This window comes from Tenrec ecaudatus, chromosome 15 (assembly GCF_050624435.1).
Source record: "Tenrec ecaudatus isolate mTenEca1 chromosome 15, mTenEca1.hap1, whole genome shotgun sequence".
NCBI classification, from domain to species: Eukaryota; Metazoa; Chordata; class Mammalia; order Afrosoricida; family Tenrecidae; genus Tenrec; species Tenrec ecaudatus.
In genome coordinates this window covers 59206715-59233807 of record NC_134544.1, presented here as the reverse complement: position 1 = coordinate 59233807, position 27093 = coordinate 59206715, and the positions used below count along the sequence as shown (strand labels likewise).

Genomic DNA, 27093 nt, shown 5'->3' with positions numbered 1-27093 from the left:
GATGGGATTATAAGCCTGGGAAATAACAATCACTCCCTATTCTAATTTTTTCTGATAGTTTCTCATCATATTTAAAGTCCAAATCCTTTATCATAGCCTATAAAATCCTACATGATCTAAGTCCTACTTCCTCTTCGACCCTCATTGCCTGCATATCATTCCCCTCTTTGCTCATCAAAACAAACAAGTTTGCACAAATATGCTTGACACAATGGATGGATGGATGGATTGTGATAAGAATTTTACAAGCTCCCAATAAAATGATTTAAAAAAACAAAACAAACAAAAAGCAAACATGTCACTGTCATCAAATTGATTCCAACTCACAGGGACCCTACATGGAGCTTCTGAGACTGTAAATCTTGATGGGAATAGATAGCCTCTTCCTTCTTTCACAGAGCAGCTGGTGGATTTGAACCATCAACCTGGAAGCTAGTGATCCAACACCTCACACCCTGCCCATGGGGCAGTTTTTCAGTCATGGAAACTCACTCTTGCTTTTTCTCCCACCTGGAACAGTGCTCCAAGGTCTCTGCACGACTCACTCCTGACTTCATCTGTGTCTCCATTCAATGCCATTGCAGCTGGACAATCTCCCCTGAGCACCCCCTTGTCCTCTCATTCTCTCTCGGCTCACTGTGTCTCATCTGTGGTCTTGGCATTCGTCACTAAGTGAAATCGGATCTTCAGCTGCTTGCTTGTATATTGTCTGCCTGCCCCACTGGAGGGTAAGACCTGTGAGCACCGAGAACACGGCTCAGTAAGTAGCTGTGGAATGAACAAGGCCATGAGTGACTAGGTGGGGTGTCCAGGGGTCAGGAGAGAGGCCTCAGACCCACTTCACTTTGTGGAGGGTGAGACAGTGATGACATAATACAGCGGTTCTTCGGCTTTCGGAAGCCGGGCAGCCCACTGAGCTCGAGATGGAAGTTAGGAACCTTTGGTCCAGGAATATTTGCATCTAGTATCAAGGATCTCCTGAAACCAAGGAAGGAGGCCCTCACTGTGGGGAAGAATGTGAAAGAAACGTGGAACATCCCAAATGCCCACCAACATACGAATGAACACACAAATCATGGTCTATTTTTCCACTGCAAGATCACCCCGTGGTTAAAAAACGAAGCCCGAATATCTGGTACGATGTAGATGAACCTTGAAAATATCATGCTGATGAAATCATTAAAAAGCAGCCAGAGACAGATAGTTCTGATTTCATTTTTACGGAATGTCTAGAGTAGACAGATACGGAGACATAGAGAGTGGCTGGGTGGTCGGCAGGACCTGAAGGGAAGGGGACAAAGAAACCGTTTAATGGGCTGCCGGTTGCCAGAGTCGACTCTGACAGGGTCAGGAGGTTAGGGGCCTTCAAGGGCTGATAACTTAGAAGTAGATCATCAGACCGTGCACCAGACTGTGAACTCCACAGCTTGCCCAGCAAGCCTTTGCTGAGGATATAGAAGATGCTGCTGCCATGGGGTGTTTGTGGATGGTTACTGAGAGAGAGATAACTGTGGATATAGATGATACAGACATCGACACAGATGGACACAGAGATCTCATATACTGCCCATCATTCACCTGTCCTTTTCTTTCTGATAACCTGCTTCTTTTAAGCCCTCTCCGCCCAGGTAAGCATCCTACCACAACAATTGTTGGCTATCGCCACATACAGCCTTCAGAACACATGCGGCAAGGACAGTCATACCGACGGTTGGCTCCAGACCAAAAGGAGGCACGCAGTTGCCAGAAAGCCATCACCAGACCAACCTTTAAAAGCAAAAGGTCCCACCAGCCATTTCTTGGTCAAGAAGCCTAACCCTGACCCACTGCCTATTGGTGGCCTTGCCTCGGAAATCTACTCTGTATTCATACCCCCTTCAATGAACTTCCTGGCGCAGCTGCATGAAACGGCACATCTCCTTTTTTGGGGATCCTGCCTTCGAGACTCCGGGCCCACTGTGCCCCCGGCTGCATGGAGCAAAGCAAAGCTTTCCTGGTCCACGCTCTTCCGATCTCTGATTTTGGGTTTCTTAACGGCACCAGAGGGAGCTGCGCTGGTCACAGGCCCTTTTGTCACAGCACCTCTGAGTGGCCTCAAACCTCTTTCCATTAGCAACGAGCGCACTAGCTCTTTGTTCCTCCCAGACACGGAGGTGCCTGAGGACCAGACAAAGGGGGCTGCACACCACGTGAATGTGTTAAACCCGGCTCTCCGGGGTTCATTTTCTGCTATGTGATTTTCAGCTCAGTTAATGTTAACGAGGGAGAGTCTTGGCGCTGCCGAGCATCTGCTGAAGCCCCGGGTTCTGGCAGCCTCTGGGGTAACTCGGGCTCCAGAGGGAGGCGTTTGAAGAAAAGAACAGGGATCGGTGCACAGAGTAAGGAGCCCAGGAGAAACACCAGGCTGGAGTCGCTGGTCCGGAATCCCGTCCTGGCTCCCGCCCACATCACCCATTCCCTCTTGCTGACTGTGGTCAGAGGTGACTAACACCAGCTACCTGCACACGCAGGGCACGCTCCCCTGCACCAGGTGAGTGGCTCTGGCCAATGGCACACGGCAGACCTGGCTGTCGGTTCTTCACCTAGTCTTTCAGAGGCGGGGATGTAAATTAACTGCCCCCAAAGATTGTAATCGTTGTCTTTGGTTCCTGAGAGAGAACCTGTAAAACTTAGAAACCTCCCCAGTGATAGCAGTGTCTTTGATACAGCCCCAAGACCTCACCTGAACGTTTATTCGGGCCGAACATCTCAGCTGATTCTTTCAATGAACTCAAACCAAAAAAACCAAATTCGCTGCCATCGAGTCGATGTTGACTCATAGTCACCCTCTTGGGCAGGGTAGAATTGCCCCTGTGGGTTTCTGAGCCTTTAACTCTTTTTTTTTTTTTTTGGCCCATCTTATTTATTTTTAAATCATTTTATTGGGGACTCTGATAATGCTTCTCAGAATCCATCCATGCATCCATTGTGTCAAGCACATTGGTACATATGTTGCCATCATCATTCTCAAAACATTTTCTTTCTACTTGAGCCCTTGGTATCAGCTCATTTCCTCCCCTCCCCCACCCTCCCTCCCTCGTGAACCCTCAATAATTTATATATATTTTTTCATGTCTTACACTGACCACTGTCTCCATTCACCCACTTTTCTGTTGTCTATCCCCCAGGGAGGGGTTATATGTCAATCACTGTGATCGGTACCTCCTTTTTCCCATGACCTTCCCCTTACCCTCCTGGTATTTCTACTCTCATTATTGGTCCCAAGGGGGTTATCTGTCCGGGATTCCCTGTGTTGTGAGCTCTTATCTGTACCAGTGTACATGCTCTGATCTAGCCAGATTTTTAAGGTAGAACTGGGTCATGATAGTGGAGGAGGAGCATTAAAGAACTCGAGGAAAGTTGTATGTTTCATCCATGCTAGACTGCACCCTGACTGGCTCATCTCTTCCTGTGACCCCTCTGTAAGGGGATGTCCAATTGTCTTTGCCTGTCCTAATAGCCTAGGAGGACCCCAGCTCCCGGCAGATGGCAGCCCATGACTCACACTAGTCCCTCTTGTCCTCAGATGGAGAACCCTGTTTTGTGGGAGCCTGGGCACCTTTGAGAGCTTGAACTGGAGTCAAGGCCTTGGCTGGAGCGTCAGCTTAGCTTTGTGCCTTGGCCTTGGGCCGGCAGAGCCTAGGACCCTTGGCAATATGTGCCCAGCCCACTGGCCAAGCTAGGGGTGGGCAATGTAGACCAAACGGTCAAGCCTGTGGTTGACACCCATTGGGACCTTAGCCTGGAGCTCTTTGGGCTTCACAAGAGCCTTGATCACCTCGGCATGAGCCTCCTTGGCCTTGGTGTTGCTGACCTACGTTTTCTTCAGGCCCTTCTTGTGCTTCCTGACAAAGTGCATCAGGAACTTGGGGTCCACCCACTTAAGAAATTCATATAGTTGTGGTCAGGATTTCTAGATGCCATTTCTGTGCCAATTTTGGGATTCTTTGTGTGTGGAGCGGTTCTTGGACTTGGCTATGTCTATACCAATACCTGGTGTTCCCGGAGCACCAGAGACGGGAAGAGTGGGCCTTTAACTGTTTACAGGCGTAGAAAGCCTCATCGCTCTCTCTTGGCTACTTAAGTAGGTCCCAATGAAGCCGTGGAGAGAAGGCATGGATGCCCACGAGAAAGCAGCACATCCCTTTTGTGAAATGAATGCTCTGCACCGGAAATCCTCTGCTTTTCTTCCTTTAAGCTATAATAAAACTGTAATGTTACGGATAACATTTTCTGTGAGTCACTGCAGTGAATCATGGCGCCTAGGGGAGTTGTGGGCGTCAGCAGGTTAGAAGTGAAAGGGGTAGGGAAACTTGAGCTGGTTTCCTAAGAGTCTTAGCTAAAAACCCTTGAGTTTTTAGCTAAAAGACGTGCAAAGGGTCCTAGAGACCCCCAAATATACATCCTGGGGAGGGAGGGTAGAGGGAAGCCACAGATTTGTAGCTAGCAGATCAGAAGTGGGGCTAGGGTGGGAACCCCCAAACTTCTGGCTGGCATCTGAGCCTTGGACAGATGCCTCTGGAGGACTGTGCCCATTCACTGAGATCTGATCTGGGTCTTGTGTGCAACTGAATTGGAACGGAGCTCCTTCAACTGCGCTGGTGCTAGAGAAAGGGGATAACCCCATGGGCAGTTCAAGCAAGTTAGCGCTCAGCTGCGAGCCAGAGAGTTGGCAGGTCAACTCACCCAGCAGTGACTTGGAAGACAGGCCTGGCAATCTGATTCCAAAAGGTCACAGCCTTGAAAACCCTACAGGGCCATTCAACTGGATGTGGGGTGGGGGTGGGGGGACATGAGTCCGAATGGACTTGATGGCACTGAACAGCGGCACCATCATCGCCTACATGGATTGGATTGGATTTCCACTTGGAGTCCCACTCTTTTCCACTGTCCCTGTAGGTGTTCTTATCCCAAGGCTGCCAGAGAGAGAGACAGAGAGAGATCAGGGCACCAGACCTGCGACGGAAGTCTTGCTGGATCACCCAGCCCAGGCCAGGGCCGCTGACCGTAGCCAAGAGGGTGACTCAAGTCCATGCCAGAAGAAGCAGAACTGCCCACCACACCCGACTTGACTCCTGACCCACAGGAGACTCAGAAGTAGTCACTCGCGGTTGCTTTAAGGCGGCCCAACTGGGGGAAAGTCATGGCAGAGCCATAAGTGGCCTCTCCAATTATGTCAGCTCCTCACTAGAAATGCTTTCCCCTCCTGCTTTACCAAATCCTTCCATTCTCAGCTCCACCCCAATCTCCTTCCAGAAGCTTCCTCATCACTTCTCCTCACGACCTATACCCCAGCTGCCCTCCAGCCTCTCAACCCTGAGGGGTAAGTCCTGAGACGCCTCCCTGCTATCTTCAGCAGGCCGGGGACTTCGTGCGCCCCATGCACGTGGACAGCCCCCTTTGCACGGCCAGCCCGTGGTTTGCTGTGTGTCTGCAGTGGGACACGGATCCCACCCAGACACACACGCAGCCGATGACCCCCACACTGCCGGCGTGGAAGGAGATCGCTCACTGGATGCTCACACACTCTGACCCTCTCGCTGGGCAAGGCCCGTGTCTCTTTCCGACTGTGATTGCAACTCTCAGAGGCTACGGTCCGCGCGCCACAGAGCCTCACCGAGACTAGGTGTTCAGTGACTATTCCGTGGATGTTTGACTGGCCTACGTGTGACCTTAACTCAGGATGCACGCCTGTCGCTGACACTCGGATCCCCAGATGCTGGGCAAGGATGGGAAGCGCCCTGAGAGTGCCAATCATTCCACCCTCGCAATGAGTTCATTCCCCAAGGATAATCCTTTGGGAGCCACATTCTCTTCACGCATTCACCTCCACTTCCCACGGAAGAAGAGAGACAAGAGAGTTCCCACAGCTTCTCCCCCTGCCTGGGAGCTGCGAACTGGAACTAGCTGGTTCTGTCCCTTGTTAGAAAGCACAACCCCACAAAAGATAACCGGGCTATGTCTTGTGACCTTACACACATTCCGGAGATAGAGTGGAGCGTCCCCGGAAGGGCGGGGAGGGTTATAAATAGTGTGGTGGAGGTCAGATGCCAGTTCCTGCTCAGCCTGGGCAATTCCTGCTCAGCAAGATCAGTCCTGGGCTCCAGGGACATCCAGAGCGCTTCCCACCAGACTGTCATGACCCCAGGCACCCATCCGGAGGGTTGGCACATGACCCAGACCTCCCCAGTCAGCCCACGAGATGTCTGTTTCTCACACAGACGTGGCCTTGGGTTTTATGTCTCAGTAAGGACCTGCGTTTAAAATCCGATGGGCTCGTAGGGCTTCTCCGCTCAACTTGTCATGAGTGCTGAGTTAAGTGGAAGAAGCGATACAGGAGGCAGAGGACAAGAATGCCAGGAGAGGGAAGATCAGAAACGGCTTCCTTTGGGGCACATGGCCCACTGGAGACACTTCCTTGTGGCCTAAAGAAGTGTGTGTTCCACTCTGGCAGACTTCAAATCTGGCAGCCACCAAGAAATGGATGCTGGAGTGAAAGGCACAGAGCGGCCTGGGCCCCCTCGCAGCTCCAGCCCCCTGTCTATCAGCCATGTGACCATAGATACTCTGCCCTCCGGGGCACACTGTGCCCTCTCTACGAGGCTGCTGGGGGGAGGGGGCAGAGACCAGGTGTCCCCAATGTGGACACCTGTGGATGGACTGACCGTCTCCTTGCAGTCTGTGAGCAGCCAAGCACGACAACCCGGGGGGCTTGACAAGTAGAAAACACTCAATAGATCTAATCCCCCTTCTTGTTCCCCTCAACCCCCGCTTGCAGCTGGAAAGGGCTCTCTTCATTTTGAGGATAAGTAAGAATCTGGTACAAACAAAGTTCTGTCCTTCACAGCGGATGTATTTACCCTCAAGTCACAAAGCCATCAATATGACTGAGCATATGATTCAAAAGTATAAAGCACCTGTTCATCCCTTCATTCCGAAAATATTTGAATTTCAAATGCACAGAAAGCATGACTTGGAGCACGATGGATACGTTTCTTGGACGTGAGCATTATGAAGCTTTAAACGGCCCTTATCCATGGCCCTGTCTGTGCCTGGGAGTGCCCGTGTGATGCAAATGGTTACTACACTCAGCTGCCACTGGAAAGGTTAGAGGTTCAAGTCCACCCAGCGGTGCCGGAGAAAAAGAACTGGTGATTAGCTTCTGAAAAATCAACCACTGAAAACCCCACGGAGCACAGGTCTTCTCGGACAAATCTGTGTTTGTCCTAAGTCAGACGCCACTTGGAGGGCGACTGTTCTTCACTCCGTGTCTTTGGGAAAGACTCAGACGACAATCACCCCGCCATCGGCTGCGCCCTACACCTCAGGGAATAGGAGGTGGCCCAAAGACGACCATGAAGCCAGTGACAAATCATACAAGCAAAACCGGGTGAGGCACAGGGAGAAGTGCACGGATAAGCTCCCCAGTAGAAGAGACAACACTACCCGTGGCCTCAATTCGTTAGGCCAAAACTTGGACCCGAACTCGAAGCAGATGCGATAGAGCAGGAGTTTTCAGTCTGTGTGCCTTCCAGGACCAGCGTTTCTCAAAAGCTGTAGACTAGTGCTTTTGTAGAACACACAGAGCCTGTGCCCAGAGGCTCACGGATATAAAGTCTTGTGAAAGCAGCTGACTCAGAGCCCAACTCCCAGAGACCTCAGGGGGTTGTAACAGCTGACGGCTTAGAAAGAAAGTAGGTCACAAGGACTTGCTTCTGAGCACCTTTGGGTGGACTTGAACCAGAACCTTAACAGCTGAGCCCATTAACTATTTGCACACCCAATGACTCCCACATTATGTTGAAAAGTTTCTAAATGCTCACTTTCAGTGTCTATATCGGTCACCTTGCTTCCCAGCAACGATTCCCAAACTGGCACGATCCATGGACCACACCTTAGACACCCTGATGCAGTTCAGTGAATTCCGCAAACCACCCGAAACCTAGGTGAACATGCTCACGTGCTGGAAACAAATACAAGCAATGGAACTGGGAAGGTCTACTTACTTGCGGATGGTTGGAATTTGACCAGATCTTGCAGGTCAGTGGAAATCTGGAAAACGTGGCTGTAGAACTGCTGGACGGAATTCTTCAGGCCAGAAATGTCTCTGGAATGTGCGCGGAGGGTCCCATTCATCTGCCTCACGCAGCTCCACAGGCTACTCACGTGTTTGTTGAGACCTTCCTTGATCCTGTGCAGACTTCCTGAGATCGAGTCCAGTTTGTTACACGTTTTCTCCATCTGAGACACCCTGCCCTCAATCGTGGAGACGTCCGTCTGGACCCCCTGTGTGTGTTCTCTACACGCGTCCAGGCCAGCAAGGACCTGGCGCTGCAGGTCCTGCACCCTCTCGGCCAGTTGGCTGCAGCAGGGCGCCGGGGGGCCCTGGGGGGACGGGAGACTCTCACCTGTCCTCTTTGACTCAGGCCCCTTCGCTAAGCCACCCCCTTCGGGGGTTTTCCCTTCTCTACAACTGCTCATGTCACTCTGAAGAAGATTCACATCATTTTGTGTGTGGTTGAGTTGAGCAAAAAGGAACCCAAAATCCTGCTGGAGCTTCTGGACACTGCGCTCAGTCTCCTGGAACCTCCTGTGCAGTGTGTCGTTGACAGATTTCAAAAGCCTTGATCTGTCACCCCTGGGGTCATCTTCCCCAGCTGGTAAAGCATCCTCTATCCCGCGAGGTTCCCCTGGGAAGTTCTGCAGGCAGATATCCTCAAGAACTTGAACTTTGTCCTCCAAGTGCTTTAACCCCGTCATCACCTGCTCATTCCCTGACCCCAGCACCCCTGGGAGGGCGGAGCCCAAGGGGGCGAATTCCGAATCCGTGTTATTGGCAATGTCCAGGAGGACGCTACCCAGCCGGTCTTCCAGGGACTGTATTTTGTGGTCAAGAAACTGTCTCAGCTCATCTACTTCTCCATTAATGGCACCCCGAAGGGTTTCCTCAATGTAAAAGCAGTGCTCTTCCGCGTTCTTCTCTGTCACGTTGATCCGTGCGTCCAGCTCGTTCCATCTTGCATCAAAATCCACCTCTGGCTCTGGCCCGGTGAGGTGATCAAACTCGTTGTCCAGTCGCCCGTTCAGCATTCTGGTGGCTTCCGCAACTCTTTCAATTTTCTGGTTCAGCGTCTCGAGCTGCTGACCGAAGTCCTCGTTCCTTTCTCGCCCGCAGCAGTCTGTCTGCACTGAAGGATTCTGGAGCTGAGCTCGGAGCTCGTTTATCTCTTTTCTCAAGTTTGTTTCCTTCTCGGCCATGAGCTCGATAACCCCCAGGTAGCTGCTCCCATAGTCGTCGCACTGTTGCTGGAGACCAACCAGCTTGTACTCGCACGTGTTCTTCAAGTCGGCGAACTTTCGGTCCATTCCCTCTATGAGCTCCTCCCGCAGGGCATCGAGCTTACTGTCCACGTAGGCTTGGTATAGTTCGTTGGTCGTCATGGTCACCGTCGGGCCTTGAGCAGCCTCTTGGAGCTGTTTGAGCTGCCCTTCGTAGCCCTTCACTTTGCCATCCAGCTCTTCCAGCTTGTCACTCTTGGTCTTCAGGACATCTTTGACTTCGGCCAGTTCGGACTTGATGTCCTTCATGCCAGACTCCTTGTTGTTGCTGATGTCGGGAAGCTGACCTGTTTCTGGGGCTCCATCAGCGGGACCGTCCGGTGCCGGCGGCGGGTGCGAGGTGCTGAGCCACGGAGCCAGCGTCTTACTGGCATCGTCTTGGGTGGCATGTTTGAGGTTTTCGTTGACGCCAGCAAGAGAAGACTGAAGGTCAAGGACGGTCCTGGTGAGCCGGAGGACCTTCTCCTCAAGCGCCTGGATCTTCTTCTCCTGAAGTTCTTGAGGCCCTTGTTTCGGATCTACTGCCCCACTTGGCTCTGCTGCATGAGCTGGCAGCAAAGTCTTCTTTGGCCCTGGGATTTGTTCTGGCTCATTATCTGTTGGAAAGAAAGAATTGGACAGAATTTACATTCTCTTCCTTTAGTTTCTGCAAAGACAATAATGAGGACAGACTACTCTTCACTGGGGCTCCTATCACCTAATTGCCCATAATGATCGTGTTCAAGCGGAAGACGGTGTGGGATTTAGAGTCAAACAGACCTCCGCTTTCATTCCAGCTCTGTTTGTTGTCTACTCTGGAGCAAGTTCATTAACTCTGTGGTCTCCAATTCCCTCCTGTGTAAAATGGAAGTCTAACTTCCCTCTTAGGGCTGCTAAGCGACTGTACAGAACACATAGGAGATACTCAACGGCTCCTTTCTCCCTAAAAGGAAACATGCTTTTTCTGCTTTATCATGTGCACGCAACGCTCCCCACACTGGTGAAATGCAGCCCCACCCCACTGGTTGACTGAACACTGTAAAACCACAGGTTGCCACGGTAGCAGGTCCACCCATTAACTGTTGATGACATGATATCCTATGAGCAGCAAGCTATCCTTGAAGCAACTCCTGGATGTTATCGTTAGCTTCGATTAGCTTCTCTAGGCTTTAAAAAGCCTCCGTCGTTGTCTAGCCTTCGTATGCAGTTGGAAAACTAAAAGCAAAGGAGAGATAAAGCAACTGGCTTTGCCAGTGTCGCCCTGACCAGAGCCATATATATCCCTACATAGGGTACGTGTACATTAATACGTATAGAAAACACAATCACTTTTTTATAACACTACTTTGAGAAATAGGCCCCCAAGAAAGCCGTCTTAAAGAAAAGAAAGTATGTTCTAAAAATGATAATAATAAATGAAAATAAGTGGATAGATATAAAAAATACAGAAACACAAAGGAAGTTACTGAAATCTACAGCATTAGGAGACTAACCAGCAAACCCTGAACTTAGAGGCATATAAGAACACAGACCAGGGGTCAACGCTGACTGGTCTGAAGACTGTACGGAGATGAGTCGTGTAACGTAGAAAAGTCCAACACAAAATAGATCAGAATGCACTGAAATCCACAGCTGCATGATGGCGAAGACTAGACAAGCATTGGTGCCAAATATTCATTCCTCCTCTTTTTGCACAAGATCATAACCACAGCTAACGTCAACTTAGTGGCAAAACCCAAGCTGAAATTCAGAGGTCCAGACCCCCAATACCATCCTTTCCCCCCAGAAAACTATAAATAATATCCCATTTGCCTCCTGAGAAGCTATTCTAGCTCAAGAAGCTAGAAGAAGGAAACAGATGCTGGATCATACACAAATAGCACATTAATCTGGACAAAGGGAAACAAAAGCTAAGGGCAGTAAGAGCGAGGGGGAGGCAATCAGGCACAGAGGTAAATGCTTCTCTCGGAACCCACTCGCAAACCCAAAGTCGCGGCCATCGAGGGCATTCTGAGCCTTCGCCGCCCTGGAGGACAGAGCTGAACTGCCCCGCGGGTTTCTGAGGCTGTGCGTCTGTACCGAAGCAGTCTCGCCTGTTTCCACAGAAGTGTGTGCTGGGTTTAAACTGCTGACCCCACAGCTGCCAACCCAATGAATAACCCTCCGTGACACCAGGGCTCCTTCCTGATATGGAAGAAGGCAAAAAAATACTATCAGGAAGCTCTTTATTAGAATATTATTTATAATAGTGAAGGATTGTACACAGGCCAAGTGCCTGTTAGCATAGGACTGTTGAAACTGCAGCGTGTTCAAGCACTCATTCTATCTGAAGCCCACCGTGACCCTGTGGGACTGGCCTTTGCGTTTCTGAGACTGTAACTCTTTACAGGATCAAAAGCCTCCTCTTTCTCTGACTCAGTGACTCCTTATAGGGTTTCTGCGGCTGTAATCTGTATGGGAGCAGATAAGCTTCCTCTTTCTCCCACAGTGAAGCTGGTGGGTTTGAACTGCCAACCCTAAGGTTAGTAGTCCGAGGCTTAATTGAAAGCGCCAAGGGCTCCATATTAAATGACATTATAGAATGGCATGGAACCTTTCATAATAGATTATTAAGCACAAACCCAAGTTCTAGAAGCGGCATGTTCTTTAGAATGACAGTGGGCCGAGGATAAACATTTCCTTTCCCTGCCTCCAGAAAGCTCACTAAAAGGAAGGATTGAAAGACGACAACGGGGACACACGGGCCGGGACTCAGAAGGGTTGTGCACTTTGCCAGTGGCAGCTCGGCATCGAGGAGACACTAAACCATGCTTTCGAAATCCTGAAGGAAAAGTTATTTCCAACCTAGAATTTTGAAAATATTTCCAGACTATAAAATATTGAAAAGGGGAAAAGAAAAAGCTTATGTCTTCCTTTCATGACATCTTCTCAAGAAGTTAAGCCGCTGGAAGATGAGATCTACCAGAACACCAGCGTAAACTGAGAAAGAATGTGCTGGGGTGGGGGTTGGGGGCTGGGTGGGGGTGGGGGCTGGGGGGTGGGGGTGGAATTGTTACCAGAAACAGAATCAAATAGGAGAAAGGCCAGCTTGTATCCCAGGATGGCAGACATGAACCAAAGCAGAAGGCCTGACCAGCTCAGCTCGGGTTTATGGGAAGGTTCTGGGAGAGATTTCTCCAGGAAGATGAATCTGATGTGTCTGGACTACAGGGCAACACATGTAGATTGCCTGAGGAGGATCAAGGTCAATAGCAACACAAACACAGAGAAAAAAAGTGAAGGAAAAGGTTATTAACTCTTTGGGGAAAAAAATGTTTAAAGCTATGTAGAAAAGGAACAGTATTAATAGGCTAGCTCAGCTGTAAACTTCAACTGCACAGTTTTTACAATGTAAACACTGAATACTATCAGTAAAAGGATGATGTAAACTGCAGAGGAAGGGTGGAATCTAGGAGCAGCATGTTGAGGAGTAGCTAAAAGGGTAAAACCTTCAACTTCCAAAACGGAAGTGAATTTCAAAAGATCTGAAAGGTTTAAAGTCACTACTTCTGGGGAGTGAAAAATGGGGAGAAGTACTTGTGGGGATGGAGAATTTCATTACCGTGAAATCAACATCAACCCGTGGCCACGCCGGGCTGCAGAGTGTGGGACGGAGCCCCTTAGGATTTTCTTGGCAGTAACCTTTACAAGGAGGCCACTTTGAGGACCAAGGTGGTGCAATTGACCCAAGCAAGTCACCTGCCTGGGAAAGTTGGGCATTGACTAAGGAAGACAGAAGAAGAACCGATGCACTTTCATTGGGAAGCTGGAGAAGACTGGTAAAAGTACTGCCCAAAAGACAGGCGGATGTATCTTGGAAGAAGTCGGCCCAGAGTGCTTCTGAATGACAAGGATGATGAGACATTAACTGACATACTTTGGACATGTTGTCGGGAGAGACCAGTCTCTGGAGAAGGGCATCCTGCTTGGTCCATTGGAGGGACAGAGAGAACAGAGGACAGATGGTCCTCGATGAGATGGACGGGCACAGTGGCTGCAGCAATGGGCTCAGGCACGGGAGCCATTGGGAAGATGGCGCAGGACCGGGCAGTGGTTCATCCTGCTATGTTGAAGGTCGCTGTGGTCAGAACTGACCAACACGTAACAACAGCAAACGTTTACAGAAGCAGACCACCAGGCATTGCTTCCTGGGTGCAGCTGGGTGAGTTCTGACCTCCAACATTGGATTAGTGGCAAAGCACCACCGATTGATACCCCCCAGTGCTTTCCAGTCAATCTGACTCAGGGACCCCAACGGGAAGAGGAGAGCTGTTCCCTCGGGTTTCCAAAGCTGTCAATCTCTACGAGATCCAGAATCTCCTTCTTTGACCTGTAAAGCGACTGGTGTATTCACACTGCTGACCTGTGGCTGGCAGCCCAGCGTGTAACCAATTGTGCCACCCGGGCACCCACTTTCCCCAATGATTCTCATAAGCTAATAGGCGCCAACACAACCCACTGAGGAGCCCTGGTGGTGTAGTGGGCTACCTATAGGACTGCTAACTGCAAGGTCAGCAGTTTGATGCCACCGGCCCCTCTGAGGGAGAGAAAATGAATCTTTTCACTCCTATAAAGAGTGACAGTCTCAGAAACCCAAAGGGGGCAGCTCTACACTGTCCTGTAGGGTTGTTAGGAGTGGGACTCAACTTGATGGCCGTGGGTAGGACAGAAGCATAACCAGTGTGCCCCTTAGCAGTGAGGATGGTGGGGCTGAGCCTCAGGAACTTTGGACATGGGGTCAAGAGAGGCCAGTCCTTCCCAAAGTAGAGGGTCGGTGAACAGGAAGACCCTCAGTGAGGTGGATGGACACTGTCTGCAACGACGGGCCCAAACCTAACAACAGTTGTGAGCGTGGTGCCGGACCGAGCAGTGTTTCGCTCTGTTCGACATGGGCTCACGATGCACCGGAAGTGACTGCCACACCTCACACCAACCTGTAGAACTTATTTGATTTATTGTATAACTTGTCTAAGGTTTGTCTTTTAAATGCAAAACAAATTCTCCTACATTTTACAAACTTCTCCGACTGTAGGCATTACTTTTAAATTGTAAAAAGTATTCTGAATTCTATTTTGTAGACTAGGTTAGGAAACACTATCAATTTCTAAATTGAAGTAAATATCTCATGGGAACTACAGTCATCTAAAGACCCATTAAACAACTCATTTCATTTTATTGTTATTTTTTAAGTCTAGGCTGTATTTACTGTGGCTGTTTACAAAGAGAAAAGAAAGAAGATGAAAGCAAAAAGCTAAAATGTTCATATTCAGAAAAGTAACGCCTTTGATAAATCCTCTCACTGCCAACCAATCGATGCTGACCCTGTGGGTTTCTGTAACTGTCTACGGGAATAGAAGGCCCAGTCTTTCTCCCAAGGAGCTGCTGGCGGTTTCGAACTGCCGACCATGCAGATCGCAGCCCACTGTGTAACCACCACACCACCAGGGTTCCATGCTACATTTAAAAGCAGAGGTGTGTGTGGTGGGTAAGAACTCTACTTGCTTCCTTAGCTACTCATTGTGTTGGTCTTGTTTCACTTCAAAAATAGGTTTTAGAAACACAATTAAGACCAGCCTGAATGGATGCTCTCAACACGGGATTTACTTTACAAATATCCCATCCAGAACAGAGTGAGAATGATTCAAAGTTGCCTAGTTTTCAAAAAACCCCTTTTAACTCCTGTAAATTCAGATGGAAGTGATGGGAAAGGAGACAAACCATCACAACACTTGAGCTGCCTAGCATCTGGGCGGCCAGGTTACACAAGTCTGAAACTGCAAGCGTTTCCTAGGCTGACTTCTAAGCCACTGGCTTCCACACAAGCTGGCCCTAACAAAGCAATTATTTGCAAGAGCGTGTCTTCCAGTTGCTACTGCTCCGGCAAAGAACTTTGCCTGCCACGTGTGTCTCCTGCAGGCACAGATGTGTTTACTCAAGGGCCTTCGGAAACTCGATGGTGGGAACCATGAGTCCTATTTTTGAAGGAGCACTGGGAGCAATAATGGTGTCCCATAGCTAACCACCCTGATTCCTATCAGCAAGCCCAGATGCATCCGAGTAAAACTGTGCTCTGTAAAGTTTTCCAGGGCGGAATTTTCAAAAGTCGATCTCCAGGCATTTCTTCCGTGGTGCATTTGGGTTGGCAAAACCATTAACTCTAGCTGAGTAAGGAGCCTAAGAGCTTGCACCTACTAGGGGCTCCGGGGACTAACTCCAAGGTCCAGCCATAAACCTCCCACCTCCGAGTTGCTTCTGACTTACAGCATCCCCGCAAAGGGTTTTGAGGCGGTAAAACTTTACTAGAGCAGTCAGCCTCATCTTTCTCTAAAGGAGCAACTGGTGGGTTTGAACCACCGACCTTGCAGTTTGCACCACAGTACCATCCAGGTTCCATGGTCCCTACCTAACAAGCTGTACATACGTTAGTTACCTGCAGCTTTCTTCATGCTGTTTCGAGGCTGCGCAGGCGTAGGATAGGGGGTCTTCCCAGGACTCCTCGGACCTTCTTGGCAGTTTCCTCCTCTAAACCCGGGGCAGCATCTCCATTCCAATTGTGTCACTGTCTTGTATTTAGTGACATACCTGGGTCTGAAGTTCACGCGATACCTGCGGAAGACAAGGGCAGCATTTTGGCATTGGCTGTGGACCTCTATGAAGAGGACTCGGTCGAGCAGGGGCCTGCCTCCTCTCCACAGGCAGCCCTCGAGGGAAATAATGGGTTCTGGAGCCCAGCAGAACTCAGATCAGGGAGGGGCTCTGAGCACAGGCCCTGGCCACGGGCCTCCCTCTTGCAGGTGCCCGTGCACCTGGCTCCCTACTGGAGGCCAGGGAACCAGACAGCTGGGGAAGACATGGCTCCACTAGTGAGGGGGCTTATTTTATGTTCTGTGGTCAGATCTATATCAAACGCTGCTCTTTTAACTACGTGACTGTTTTGTGACGGTCATTCTCCTCGCCGTGGGGTGCAGCCAGCGCCATTCCATTTCATGTGGACATTTTCACACACACACACACACACACACACACACTGAGCTTCACATTCACCCACACACTTATTTTCTATGTGGCGGAGAGTTTCTCAGGTGGAACTCAGGGTTGTGTGATTGTGTGTTACTGTGTGTCTTACAGTCTGATGTCCCTAAAACGCTGGTCTCCCACAGTGTCCACACTCTCCTCTCTGACTTCCTTCACCAACACTGGCCAAGGAAGAGGCCGCCAAGCCTTAGGAGACTACACCTTATGCTGTGGGCGTCCAGATCTTTTGAGAAATATGGCCCCATCCACACTGCTAACGACAGGAATTAGGTGGCAGTATTGGGATCATTTTTTTAATTAAATAAAATACATGTTCCTGGAGCTTCCAGGTTGGTGAACGGCAATCGGTGTTGGAAGTGGGGGCTGGAGGTAATACTTGCCCCTTTTGTGGCTTTTCCCACACTGGGGGACCTCCCAGGCCTCCCCTTCAGGATTCCTTCTGTTGTATTCTTTGCTCTGACTCTACACATGCTGTGAGAGGTCTTCATCCGGGAGCACTTGAGGGGGCAGGGACCAGGCCCGGTCCAGATAAGAGTGGGTTGTGTTTGTGCCAACGGCAATGGTGGCGTGAGAGAACATCGGAAGCCCAGCCACACGAATCACAATAATCCTATTTTCCCAGCATGCTCTCAGGAGTTCTCCTTGTTTCTATAATGTTGCTAATAACCATTATGTTATCATAGATTTTATCTTCTAGTGTAACTGCATTGGAATGGGGTTTTTTAAATTCCTGTAGTCATTATAATTTGGCAGTTGAAGTATACATTTTGATCCAGCCAAATAAGAAAAAGGAAATAATAGATTTGTGAAGCCAATCCCTCCACCATCCACCGCCCCACACACCCCAAATGCACATTCACATTGTGAAGAGGGACGAGTGATTTGCTCCAAGGTTCCCCAGGAACCGCTGGGTCTGGGCTGCGGACAGCCCTTCCACAACCCCAGCACACTCTCGGGGACGTGAGCAAGAGTACAACTCCCCACCCCACCCCACCCCACCCCCGGGGGCCCTGCTCAGAAGAGAGACCCAACTCAGAGTCCGAGGGCCAGGCGGTCTATAAGCAGCCTTAAGCTCCTGCTTCCCAGCTCAGCACAGCCCCTCTCTGGAGCCTCTTCGTTTGTCAACAGCTGGCCTGCATTTGGGGCAGCTCCCAAAGAGAATCGAATCGGGCTGTGTATCCCTTCCTGAGGGCTCCTGACCGCGGCTTGGCTTGTGAGGAGCTGGCTGCCCAGCGTGGAGCTGCAGGGGGGGGGGGGCGCGGGGAGGCCAGCAGAGAGTGACAGTGCTAGGAGAAATGATAAGTGACAGTTGTAACTGCAGGCCCTTGGCTTCTTCCTCGAGGGCAAAACCATGACAGGCAAAAGCGCAGATGCTAAGGTCGCACCTCGAGAGTCCCCAGAGGGCCTTGCCAACAGGTACCATGCCTGCCGGGCGTGCTGGGTTCATCACTCTCCACTGTCACGGTTCCGCTCATCCTTTGAGACCGTATTTCACAGGCTGGGCTCTGTTAGGGAGGGGGGAGTGGGCGGGGCGGGGGGGGGCGGAGCAGCAGCCATTTGCTTTCAAGTGAACTCTTGCCTAGTGGTGACCCCGGGTTTGTGCGAGTAGAACTGCGCTCCCCAGGGCGTCCAGGGGCCTTTCAAGAGCTCACCAGGTGGTTCTTCCCAGGGGACTTGAACAGCAGCCAAGGGTGTCTGTCCAGGGAGCTGGCAAAACACATCAACCCCTGGGCATCCCCATCAGAGGCTCCCATGTGATTGGTCCGGAGTGGGATGGGGGCCTTAGGCTTTTAGGAAACGCTGGTGGGGCCCCTTTTAAAGGAAAACTGAAGGGCAAGCCCAGTAAGTTAGACAGGAAAGCAAGAGCTGTTCTCGTGTGTGTGTGTGTGTGTGTGTGTGTGCGCGCACGCGCGCGTGTGCTAGAGGGGACACAAAGTTTCTTCTAGATTGGGCAGTCTCTCCTTCCCTCTCCCGCACACTTGGGCTGGTTTCCTTTGCGCCTCTGGGAAGGCAGGTGCCGGAAACGACCACGTGGACAGGAGAGCTGTCCCAGGAAGGCCCTCCGAGCTGGGGGACTCAGTCGTCTTCCTGTGTGGCCCTAAGAAATGCCTAAACACAGGAAGAAAAAAAATCCCTCATCATTGATTGTGCAGACTCAAGGAGTCTAGAAAAGTGTGTACGCTCCAAAACATCACAGCTCCTCCAAGCCCTGCGGAGCGGGGGTCAAATGGGTACGCCCCTGGCTTGTCTTCATCGGCCAGTCGATGACCACCCCAGTGAAGCCCTGTTGAAGTGGACGTGGAGCTCAGAGCACACTCCCCCCAGGCCTGCATCAAGGTGGAGGGTGGAGGATAGCACCCCCCCCTTAGCTGCGAGACTGAGGAAGGCCTTGCTTTTCAACCCCCCCCCCCACTTCTCTTTCCTTGCATAAGGGCCTTTATACCAGAGGCTGCTCATCCTTGGGAAGCTCCCCCTTGTTCCCACCCCCTCACTCCCGCCCGGACCATCCTGCGGTTATTCCCAGCGATGGAGTTCCAGTCGCGCCTGTGCTGGAGGCCGTCCTGGCAGCAGGACAGCTGGAAGTTATCAGGGGCCCCTTTCTGGTCGTGGGAAAGGGTCGCAGGAAGACCTTCTCCACACATTCCATGTGGGACCACTGACCACGGAGCCTGGGGATCTGAGAGCCGCCTGGCCTCAGGCCGCACTGTGGGACAGGGGTGTGTGTGAAGAGATGACCCCAGCCTCCATAGGACCAGCCAGAGGGCCCCCAGATGGTGAGGGGCAACCAGATGGGCCCCAAACCTTCTCCTCCACCCCGAGCACAGCAGGGAATGTTCTACAAATGCAATGGCCATGTTCCCAATTCTAACTGAATTCCTCAGGAGGTGGATGCTGGGCCTCAGTACCTCTCCCAAATCCCCGCATTCAAAAGCTCCCACGTGATCCTCAAGTGTGAGTGACAAGCAGTGCCCTGAGGGGAACCCTCTACCCCCAAAATGTGTGTGTGTGTGGCGTGCATCTCAGAGGCGTCTGGCTGCATGAGGCCTCTGGGCTGGGTAGACAGAGGCAAGGAGCCATTTGTACTCAAGGCCAAGTCCAGGGCCGGGGAGTCAAAGGAACCAGGAAGTCAGCGCTGCTGCTGCTGCTGCTGCTGGGCCAGCTCTGCTGCAGCCTTGTCTGGGGCCCTGCTTTCTGCAGGGGCCACAACGACACCCTGCTCCACGATGAGCCACCCCTCAGCCCCGCTGGAGGGCCATGGGGGCTATTGTCATGGGCTGCCCCCATCTCCTCTCCCCCACTTCATTTCTCCCCTTGGAAGCTCCCCTCCCCTTGCTCTGTACAAGCTCCCCTCCCCTTGCTCTGTACAAGCTCCCCGCTGTGACCAGGTGTCAAAGAGGCCCAGCAAATGCTGATGAGAGGAGAAAATAACAGCAGCAACAACAACAAAAACTCAGTGTCATCGAGTCGATGCCAACTCATAGTGACCCTAGAGGCCAGGGTAGAACTGCCCTGTGGGTTTCCCAGACTGTATCTCTTTAGGGGAGTCCAAAGTTGGGTCTGTCTCCCGAGGAAGAGCTGGTGAGTTTGAACTGTTGACTTTATGGATGGCATCCAAATGAGTAACCACTATGTCACCAAGTCTCTGCGACCTCATGACTGCCAACGTCCCTGTTTAAACAGAAGACAGCAAGGTGGTTGTGCCCCATTTGACATCACCCTCACATGGGCACCTTCCTACTGACTCCAGCTAAGCCCTCTTCCATAGCCTGTATCAACCCATTGGCATCTGCCAGTTCAATGTCCCTCTTCCATGCCAGATCTATGGCCCCCACCCCCTTAGGGCAAGAATTCCTATTGGCTTTATTCACTACTGCATCCCCATTGTTAAGCATCCCCATTGTACCCATTGTAGGTGCTCAATAAATAATGATAATCAACTACTCACTCTGATTAATGAATAATTAATTGCTTAAAAAGTTAATTAACCAATGATACTAGATCTACTTTTTTGACAAGGTTTTGGGAGTCCAATGTCCATATCCAAACCCCAGAATCCTCTTGCTGCCTAGCCCTGAGCAGGTGTGAGTTCCTGAGTTTGCCTAGAACCAGCTGAAGGTCCAGGTTCCTCAGGGAACGGTGAATGGAGGAGCCGGACGAGGAGCACACACCTACCCTGTGCTGTGCACACCACATTCAAGTGAAGCGAAGCTAAATAAGAGTAACCAAGGATCCACAGTCTCAGGAGCCACAGCTCAAGTGCTTCACAGCCCTGCGGGCTCGTGGCTACTGTACCGTGCAGATTGAGCGCCCATGCCAACACAAAGTTCCATTAGACAGTGGTGGCCTAGTGATTCAGACACTGTCAGGGGACAACGACAGAGCATACATCAGGTCACCACGTGATTTCTATCCCACATCCACCGACATCTCCTCTCTCCCGCCTCCTTCTTAGAACTACTAGTGGATTGCCTGAAAAGAACCAGCCATTGCTGACGGGCGTCATGACTTAATCGTCTGCCCCACAGGTGAGGGCCTTCCCCCGACATTTGGTATTTACTTGGATTTGATTTTAACACAGATTAGTGAAACTGCAGAAGTGGAAATCCCAGTGCCGGTGAGAACACGAAGTTTGACCTGGATCTCTCCCAAGAACAAGGCTCTCCAGTGTACTCCTTCCTGGGCCGGTCCCCAAACACCTGGAACCAACTCCTCTTGCTTCTTGCCTCGGTGTAGTTGGTGCCACAACACAGCAGCTGAAGTGGGGCTGAGAGAATAGGGATGTGCGCTAGAAAGAAGGGCATCCCAAAGGCTTGAAGGTCAACAGGAGGCCATCTGGCTCAGAAGCAACAGAGCCCACAGGGAAGAAGCACACCAGCCTGTGCGATCCCGAGGTGTCGAAGGGATCAGGTATCAGGCATCATCAGAACAAAAAAATCTTATTGTAGTGAATGAGGCGGGGAGTGCGGAGTGAAGACACAAAGCACATTTATAGGCCACTGTACATCCCCTTACAGAAGGGTCTCAGGGAGATGAGCCAGTCAGGGTGCAATGTAGCAGCGATGAAACATACAACTTTCCTAAATGCTGGTTCCTAAATGCTTCCTGCCCACCCACTATCATGATACCAATTCTACCTTACAAATCTGGCTGGACCGGAGGATGTACACTGGTACAGAAGGAACTGGAAACACAGGGAATCCAGGGTGGATGGTACCTTCAGGACCAGTGGTGAGAGTAGCAATACCGGGAGGGTAGAAGGAGAGTGGGTTGGAAAGGGGGAACTGATTACAAGGATCTACATGTGACCTCCTCCCTGGGGTATGGACAACAGAAAAGTGGGTGAAGAGAGACATCAGACAGGGAAAAATATGACAAAATAATAATTTATAAATTTTCAAGCATTCATGAGTGAGGAGGAAATGGGGAGGGAGGGGAAAAATGAGGACCTGATGCCAAGGGCTTAAGTGGAGAGCAAATGTTTTGAGAATGATGAGGGTAACAAATGTACAAATGTGCTTTACACAATGGATGTATGTATGGATTGTGATAAGAGTTGTATGAGCCCCTAATAAAATGATTGAAAGAAAGAAAGAAGAGCATTCCCTCACGCTGGGTGCTGTCATAGACTGGAGAAATACTGCCTACCATAGGAGACAGAAACTCACCCTTACTTATGGGGAGTTGGCTCCCAGGAAGGACGCCTGGGCACTGATGTTCAGCCACCTCCCTGCTGGGCCTGGTCCCCCCTCAGAGAAGCAGCTCCCCCCAGCAATAAGACTCACTGGACAGTGTGTTCTAAATCGACACGACATGGACTAATTTGCTAGAAACGACTGTGATAAACTTTTTTCCCTTTACTATATAAGTGAGTTTTTTACTGAAGTGACGTTTTCCCAAAAGTAAATAAAGTCCAGGGGTAGAAGTCACACGATTGGAAATCAGAGATTTCAGAACTCTGGAAGTTGATGAGAAATGTATTCTGCACCAAAGAGCACGTCCCATTCGGATGCACTTGGCTTCTCGGGCAATAAAAGTTGCTGCTTTGAAACCGCGAGCATCCCTAAAGCACATTTGTACGACACTTGCTCTTAGCCAAACGGCTGAGAAGCGACCATTAAGCACATTTTTGCAGTCCGTGGTGTTAGACTTCTAAGGTTCCTTCCAATGCAAGTCTCCGCACACAGACACCACGGCAAGGACGCCTTGGCCCCTGAAATGTACAAATCAGAATTGCATTTTTTTCTCTTTAACTACATCACACATATTTAACCCTCTCTCTGGTTGAAGACACGTTGCTGAGTCCCCGTGGTACAGACCATGAACTCACTCGGCAGCTAACAGAACCCTCGGAGCTTAGAGTCCACGTGGGCTTTTAAGCGACTGTTTCCCAGGATAAAGGTTACGGTGACTGAGGACGACAATCGTCATTTGCTTTACTACTTTTCCATTACCTCTTGAGGAAACGTCCTCATCCAACAGATGGAGGGTTAGATTTCAAAAGCAAAAATCCGCCTTACTTCTCAGTCATCTGGCCTGAGCACACGGGGTAATGGGGAGGAGCTTTTCCCACGACTGGAGAAAACCTATTGCCGAAGGAAAGAGCAATTCTCTGATCCTGTAAGATGATTCAAGAAACGCACAGCAGCCTGGGTGGCAACGCTTATGCCAACTGGACTTCAGGAGAGTGGAGCTGGTCGAGACCTCCCCTCTGTGCACACCCTTGCATTGCTAAAAATGACATCGCCTTGGAGGGCAGGGCGTGTCCAGCATGATGAAGTGTAATTTAGGCGCCTGTCCAATGAGTCCACATGCGACTTTGGAAGGTACTCCCTTTGGAAGATGCACTTCCCATCCCAAGTCTGTGCCTGGTGGAGGGAGGAGGGAGGAGGGAATGGGGAAGGGGAGGAGGAGGAGGGCTCTGAGCTGAGGGCGACCACAACTTTCTGGAGGGCGAGTAACCCAGGACACTATAATGTCCACACTTCCCACTTCTGTTGGAAAGGACATCGTTGCGATAAAGCGCTTTCCCCAGATACAAGGTACACTGTTCCCTTTCTTGACCTTCCATCTCTTTTGGTTGCCTCTGGAGCCAAATCAGGAAGCCGTTGCCTCCCCAGCCCCTCCCGAATGAACTCATGGCCTGTGATCCCCACCGTGAGGACCTCGGCTGACCTCACATGCTCGCCACAAAGACAACTCTCTGTGGTGGCTGTATGATCCAAAGCTTTCTTCCCAGAGTCTCCAAGGCACTCTATCTTGATGATTTCCTCCCCCTTTATGTCCAATTTCTTTTGTAAACGTCACCGTAACCATGGATCACTGCTGCAAGGTGCTATCAAGCTGGTTCCGACTCCTAACGCACAGCAGACGGAAACACTGCCCATCCCACGTGCCGTCCCAATCGGTGTTACGTGGGAGTCCACGGATGCAGCTACTGTCTGTCCATCCATCCCCTTTCTCTCCCCATCTACGTTACCAAGCATGACGTATTTGTTCCGGGGACTTGGCTTTCCTGATAAGATTCAACGTGTATAAGATGAAGTCCCACCAGCCTTCCTTCTAAGGCGCTTTCTGCCTGGACGTCTTCTAAGACAGAGACGTGTATTCTTATGAAAGTCGTCTTCCTATATTTCCCACGACTTGGCCTTTCACCAGCCCAGAACTTCCATCCCTCTCCCTGAGGAATGACCACCGATCTCTGCAGCGTTCACGATGCTGCTTCCTCACCTCCACCTCTTCTGGCCAACCTGCAACTCAGGGCCCATGCAATGTTCTCAGCGCCGTCGCTTTCAGCTCCACAAAGAGAGCGGGCGCTGGCAGCCCCTGGCTATTCAAGTTCAGAGCATTAAGCTAAACATAGATGCAGAAAAGCTCTTAAAGAGGCGACACTTGTAACCTGGCAGAAGCCACTTCGTGGTAGACAGCTGCCCTCCAGCCGATTTCAACTCACGCCCTTGACCACCCTCACCATCTTGCCCTTGACCACCCTCACCATCGCCGCATGTTCAAGTCCATTGTTGCAGCACTGGCCCTCCAACGGGTCTGGGGAACAGTGAACTGGCCTCCTGTTTTAAAAGTTTGAGGACCCCTGGACTAGAGTTTTAGGGGAGAGCTGGAGGGGTCTGTGCTCCTGTGTAGGAACACAACCCAACATGGTCTGGGCGTGTCACACAGAACGCAAGTGACTCGAAATGGAACTCTGTGCATCTGACTCATAACAGTGGGGGCAGGAGGGGGAGGCGAGCAAGGGCCCGTGCACAAGGATGAAGCGGGTCCTTTCAGAGCCGCAGAGGCAGCCGTAAAGTCATTCTCTCTGCTGTTAGTGCTCGGCTTTCTCAGAGAGCAGCCGCGCGCACTAACACTGAATCCACAGTAGCTTCATGGGTGAACCTTCACACCATCAGAGCTGTGTCATTTATCATTTTTCCCGAGAGTCACACAGAGCCCAGACCGAAGGAGGCTCTGGGACAGTCAGTCCTGACGTAGCAGTCCCACGTGTAACCCACTCTGCCGCCAGGGCTCCTGCCACACATCATCGAGACGGTCCATGTCTGCAGAGACTTGGTGGGGGTGGGTGGGGAGGGGGGAACTAAAGAAAAAATTGGTGTTATATTATAGCAGAGTGGGTTATGCATTGGGCTGCTAACTGTGAGGTCAGCAGATCGAAACCACCAGCCCCTCCCAGGAAGAACGCTGAGGCTTTCTACTCCCATAAAGAGTCCCAGTCTCAGAAACGCACAGGGGCAGATCTCCCCTGTCCCGTAGGGTCGCTATGAGTTGGGGGGTTGCTATTGTTTTGCCTTTTATCCATTCATTTCCCAAACACTCTTAGAGGGCTGGCAGCAGTCCTCGGGCACCGCTTTCCTTGAGAACCTCTCCCCGGGCGGGGACAATCAGAATTAGATGGCAATCGCTAATTCCATCACCCACAACAGTAGCAGCCATGCCTGTCCCAACTAAAGCACAGAAGTGCACGGCTTCTCTGGGCCTCTGTTACCTGGGATATAAATGCGGGGTTCGGAATGCAAGCCCCTCTTCAACCTCCCTTATACCCAAGACAGCCAGACACACGCTGTGGTGGTCCTTTGAAACTAGACAGCATTCCCTGGACACAGGATTGTTTACTCCAAGGCAACGCTTTTCAACAAGACTGGGAGCGCGGTCCGCTCTTCAGTGGCCCACACAAAGGAAGGACGGGAGTTCGTGGTGGATTTCCACAGTGATGAGCAATGCGGTCCCGATTGCCTCATGGATCAAAACAACCCTGTGATCACTTCCAAGTGACGAGTCCCCGAACTCTTCAGCCTCCTTCAGTGCTTGTGGTCCTCTTTATAATCAGTACCCTTAAAGCAGGACACAGGTGGCTCAGTGGCACATCATCATGTGCCCTCGCCGCATGTGGTGCCATTATATGGACAGCTGCAGCTGTTTATCACCTGTGTTAACATGTTAACGTGCTATGGTCTCCAGGAGGAGCCCACATGGCGTGGTGATTCTGTATTGGGCTGCTAACTGCAAGGTCGGCGGTTCAAAACCACCAGCCGCTCTGGGCTTTCTACTCCCATATACGATCTCAGAAACTCACAGGGGCAGTTATACGACCCTGCCCTATAGCGTCAGTCTGAGTCAGCATCAACTCCTTGGCAGTGAGCTTGGTTGGGGTTTCAGTCTAGTCTAATTGCTGCCGTGGGACTGTTATACCCGGTTAAATGAGTTTGGCCTCGGTGAGAGCAGATTGCCTGTTGAGGCCACACCAGTACCAAGCAGATCCTAGAGCCCTCATCATTTTTGACATCTAAAAAGACCAAAATAAAACAGAGAAAAACACAAGGAGAGACAGAAGCCCTTGAGAAGCAGCTTCAAGCCAAGTAAGCAAAGCACATCCAGGGTCTGCCAACCAGGAAGGAATCAACGGGGCCAAGACCCTGATACGGATTTTCAGTCTCCAAAACTGTTAGCAAACACATTTTTGTTTATTAAAGTTACCACTGTGTATATGCGTGTGTGTGTGTAGCACTTGATAACTAACAGAGGTCGCATGGTCACCTGCCGATTCCAACACAGTCCTTGTTTCTTGTCATCTCCAACCCAGGTGTACGCCTCCTAGTTGACTCATATTATGTCTCGCATGGGCTTCCGCCAGGCTCCTGACAACCTCTTCCACAACACCTTCCCTTGGCCTCTTAGCTCCCCACTCAAATTCACTTTTCCCATGTGGCCAGATCAACACTTGGAAGCACAGCTTTGGTGGCGTCCCTGATCAAAAGACTTCCACGAGTCCCCTTGGCTTAAATAACGGTCTAAAATCCCAACCCTAGTATCCAAAATCTTATAAATTTTGGCCTTGGTCTATCCTCCAGTCTTATTCCCATTTCTCCCATCTGTGTACCTATTATCCTCGGCGGCTTTTCCCATCTCTGGGGACTTTGCTCATGCCCCTTCCTCCCCTCTCCCCCCCGCCAGCACCTGGTGTCCTTCTCACAGCTGCACTTACCTGGAGCCTTCCTTCAGGCCTTGCCGAAATGTCAGCGCCCGCAAACCAGCCCGCAGACCCTCTCTGGCTGGGGATAACTTCTCCCCGTGGTCACTCTCTCGTGCGCTTTTCTTATTGCAATGTTCATCTCTAACTGTTGTTTTGAATGTGATTTTGTTGGTGTCTCA

At 50.9% G+C, this 27093-nt stretch overlaps 1 protein-coding gene across 2 annotated transcripts in view; it reads right to left on the bottom strand.

The window, feature by feature from the left end:
- The window catches only part of EMILIN2 (elastin microfibril interfacer 2), a 74976-nt gene that overhangs the window by 23082 nt on the left and 24801 nt on the right, over positions 1 to 27093 (bottom strand). For both annotated transcript variants that reach the window (XM_075532490.1, XM_075532489.1), the window contains exons 3-4: positions 15827 to 16002; positions 8046 to 9974 (exon numbers count right to left, since the gene is read on the bottom strand). In XM_075532490.1, coding sequence (XP_075388605.1) covers positions 8046 to 9974; positions 15827 to 15842 — 1945 coding nt within the window. In that variant the 5' untranslated portion in view covers positions 15843 to 16002. The remainder of the gene's footprint in view (positions 1 to 8045; positions 9975 to 15826; positions 16003 to 27093) is intronic.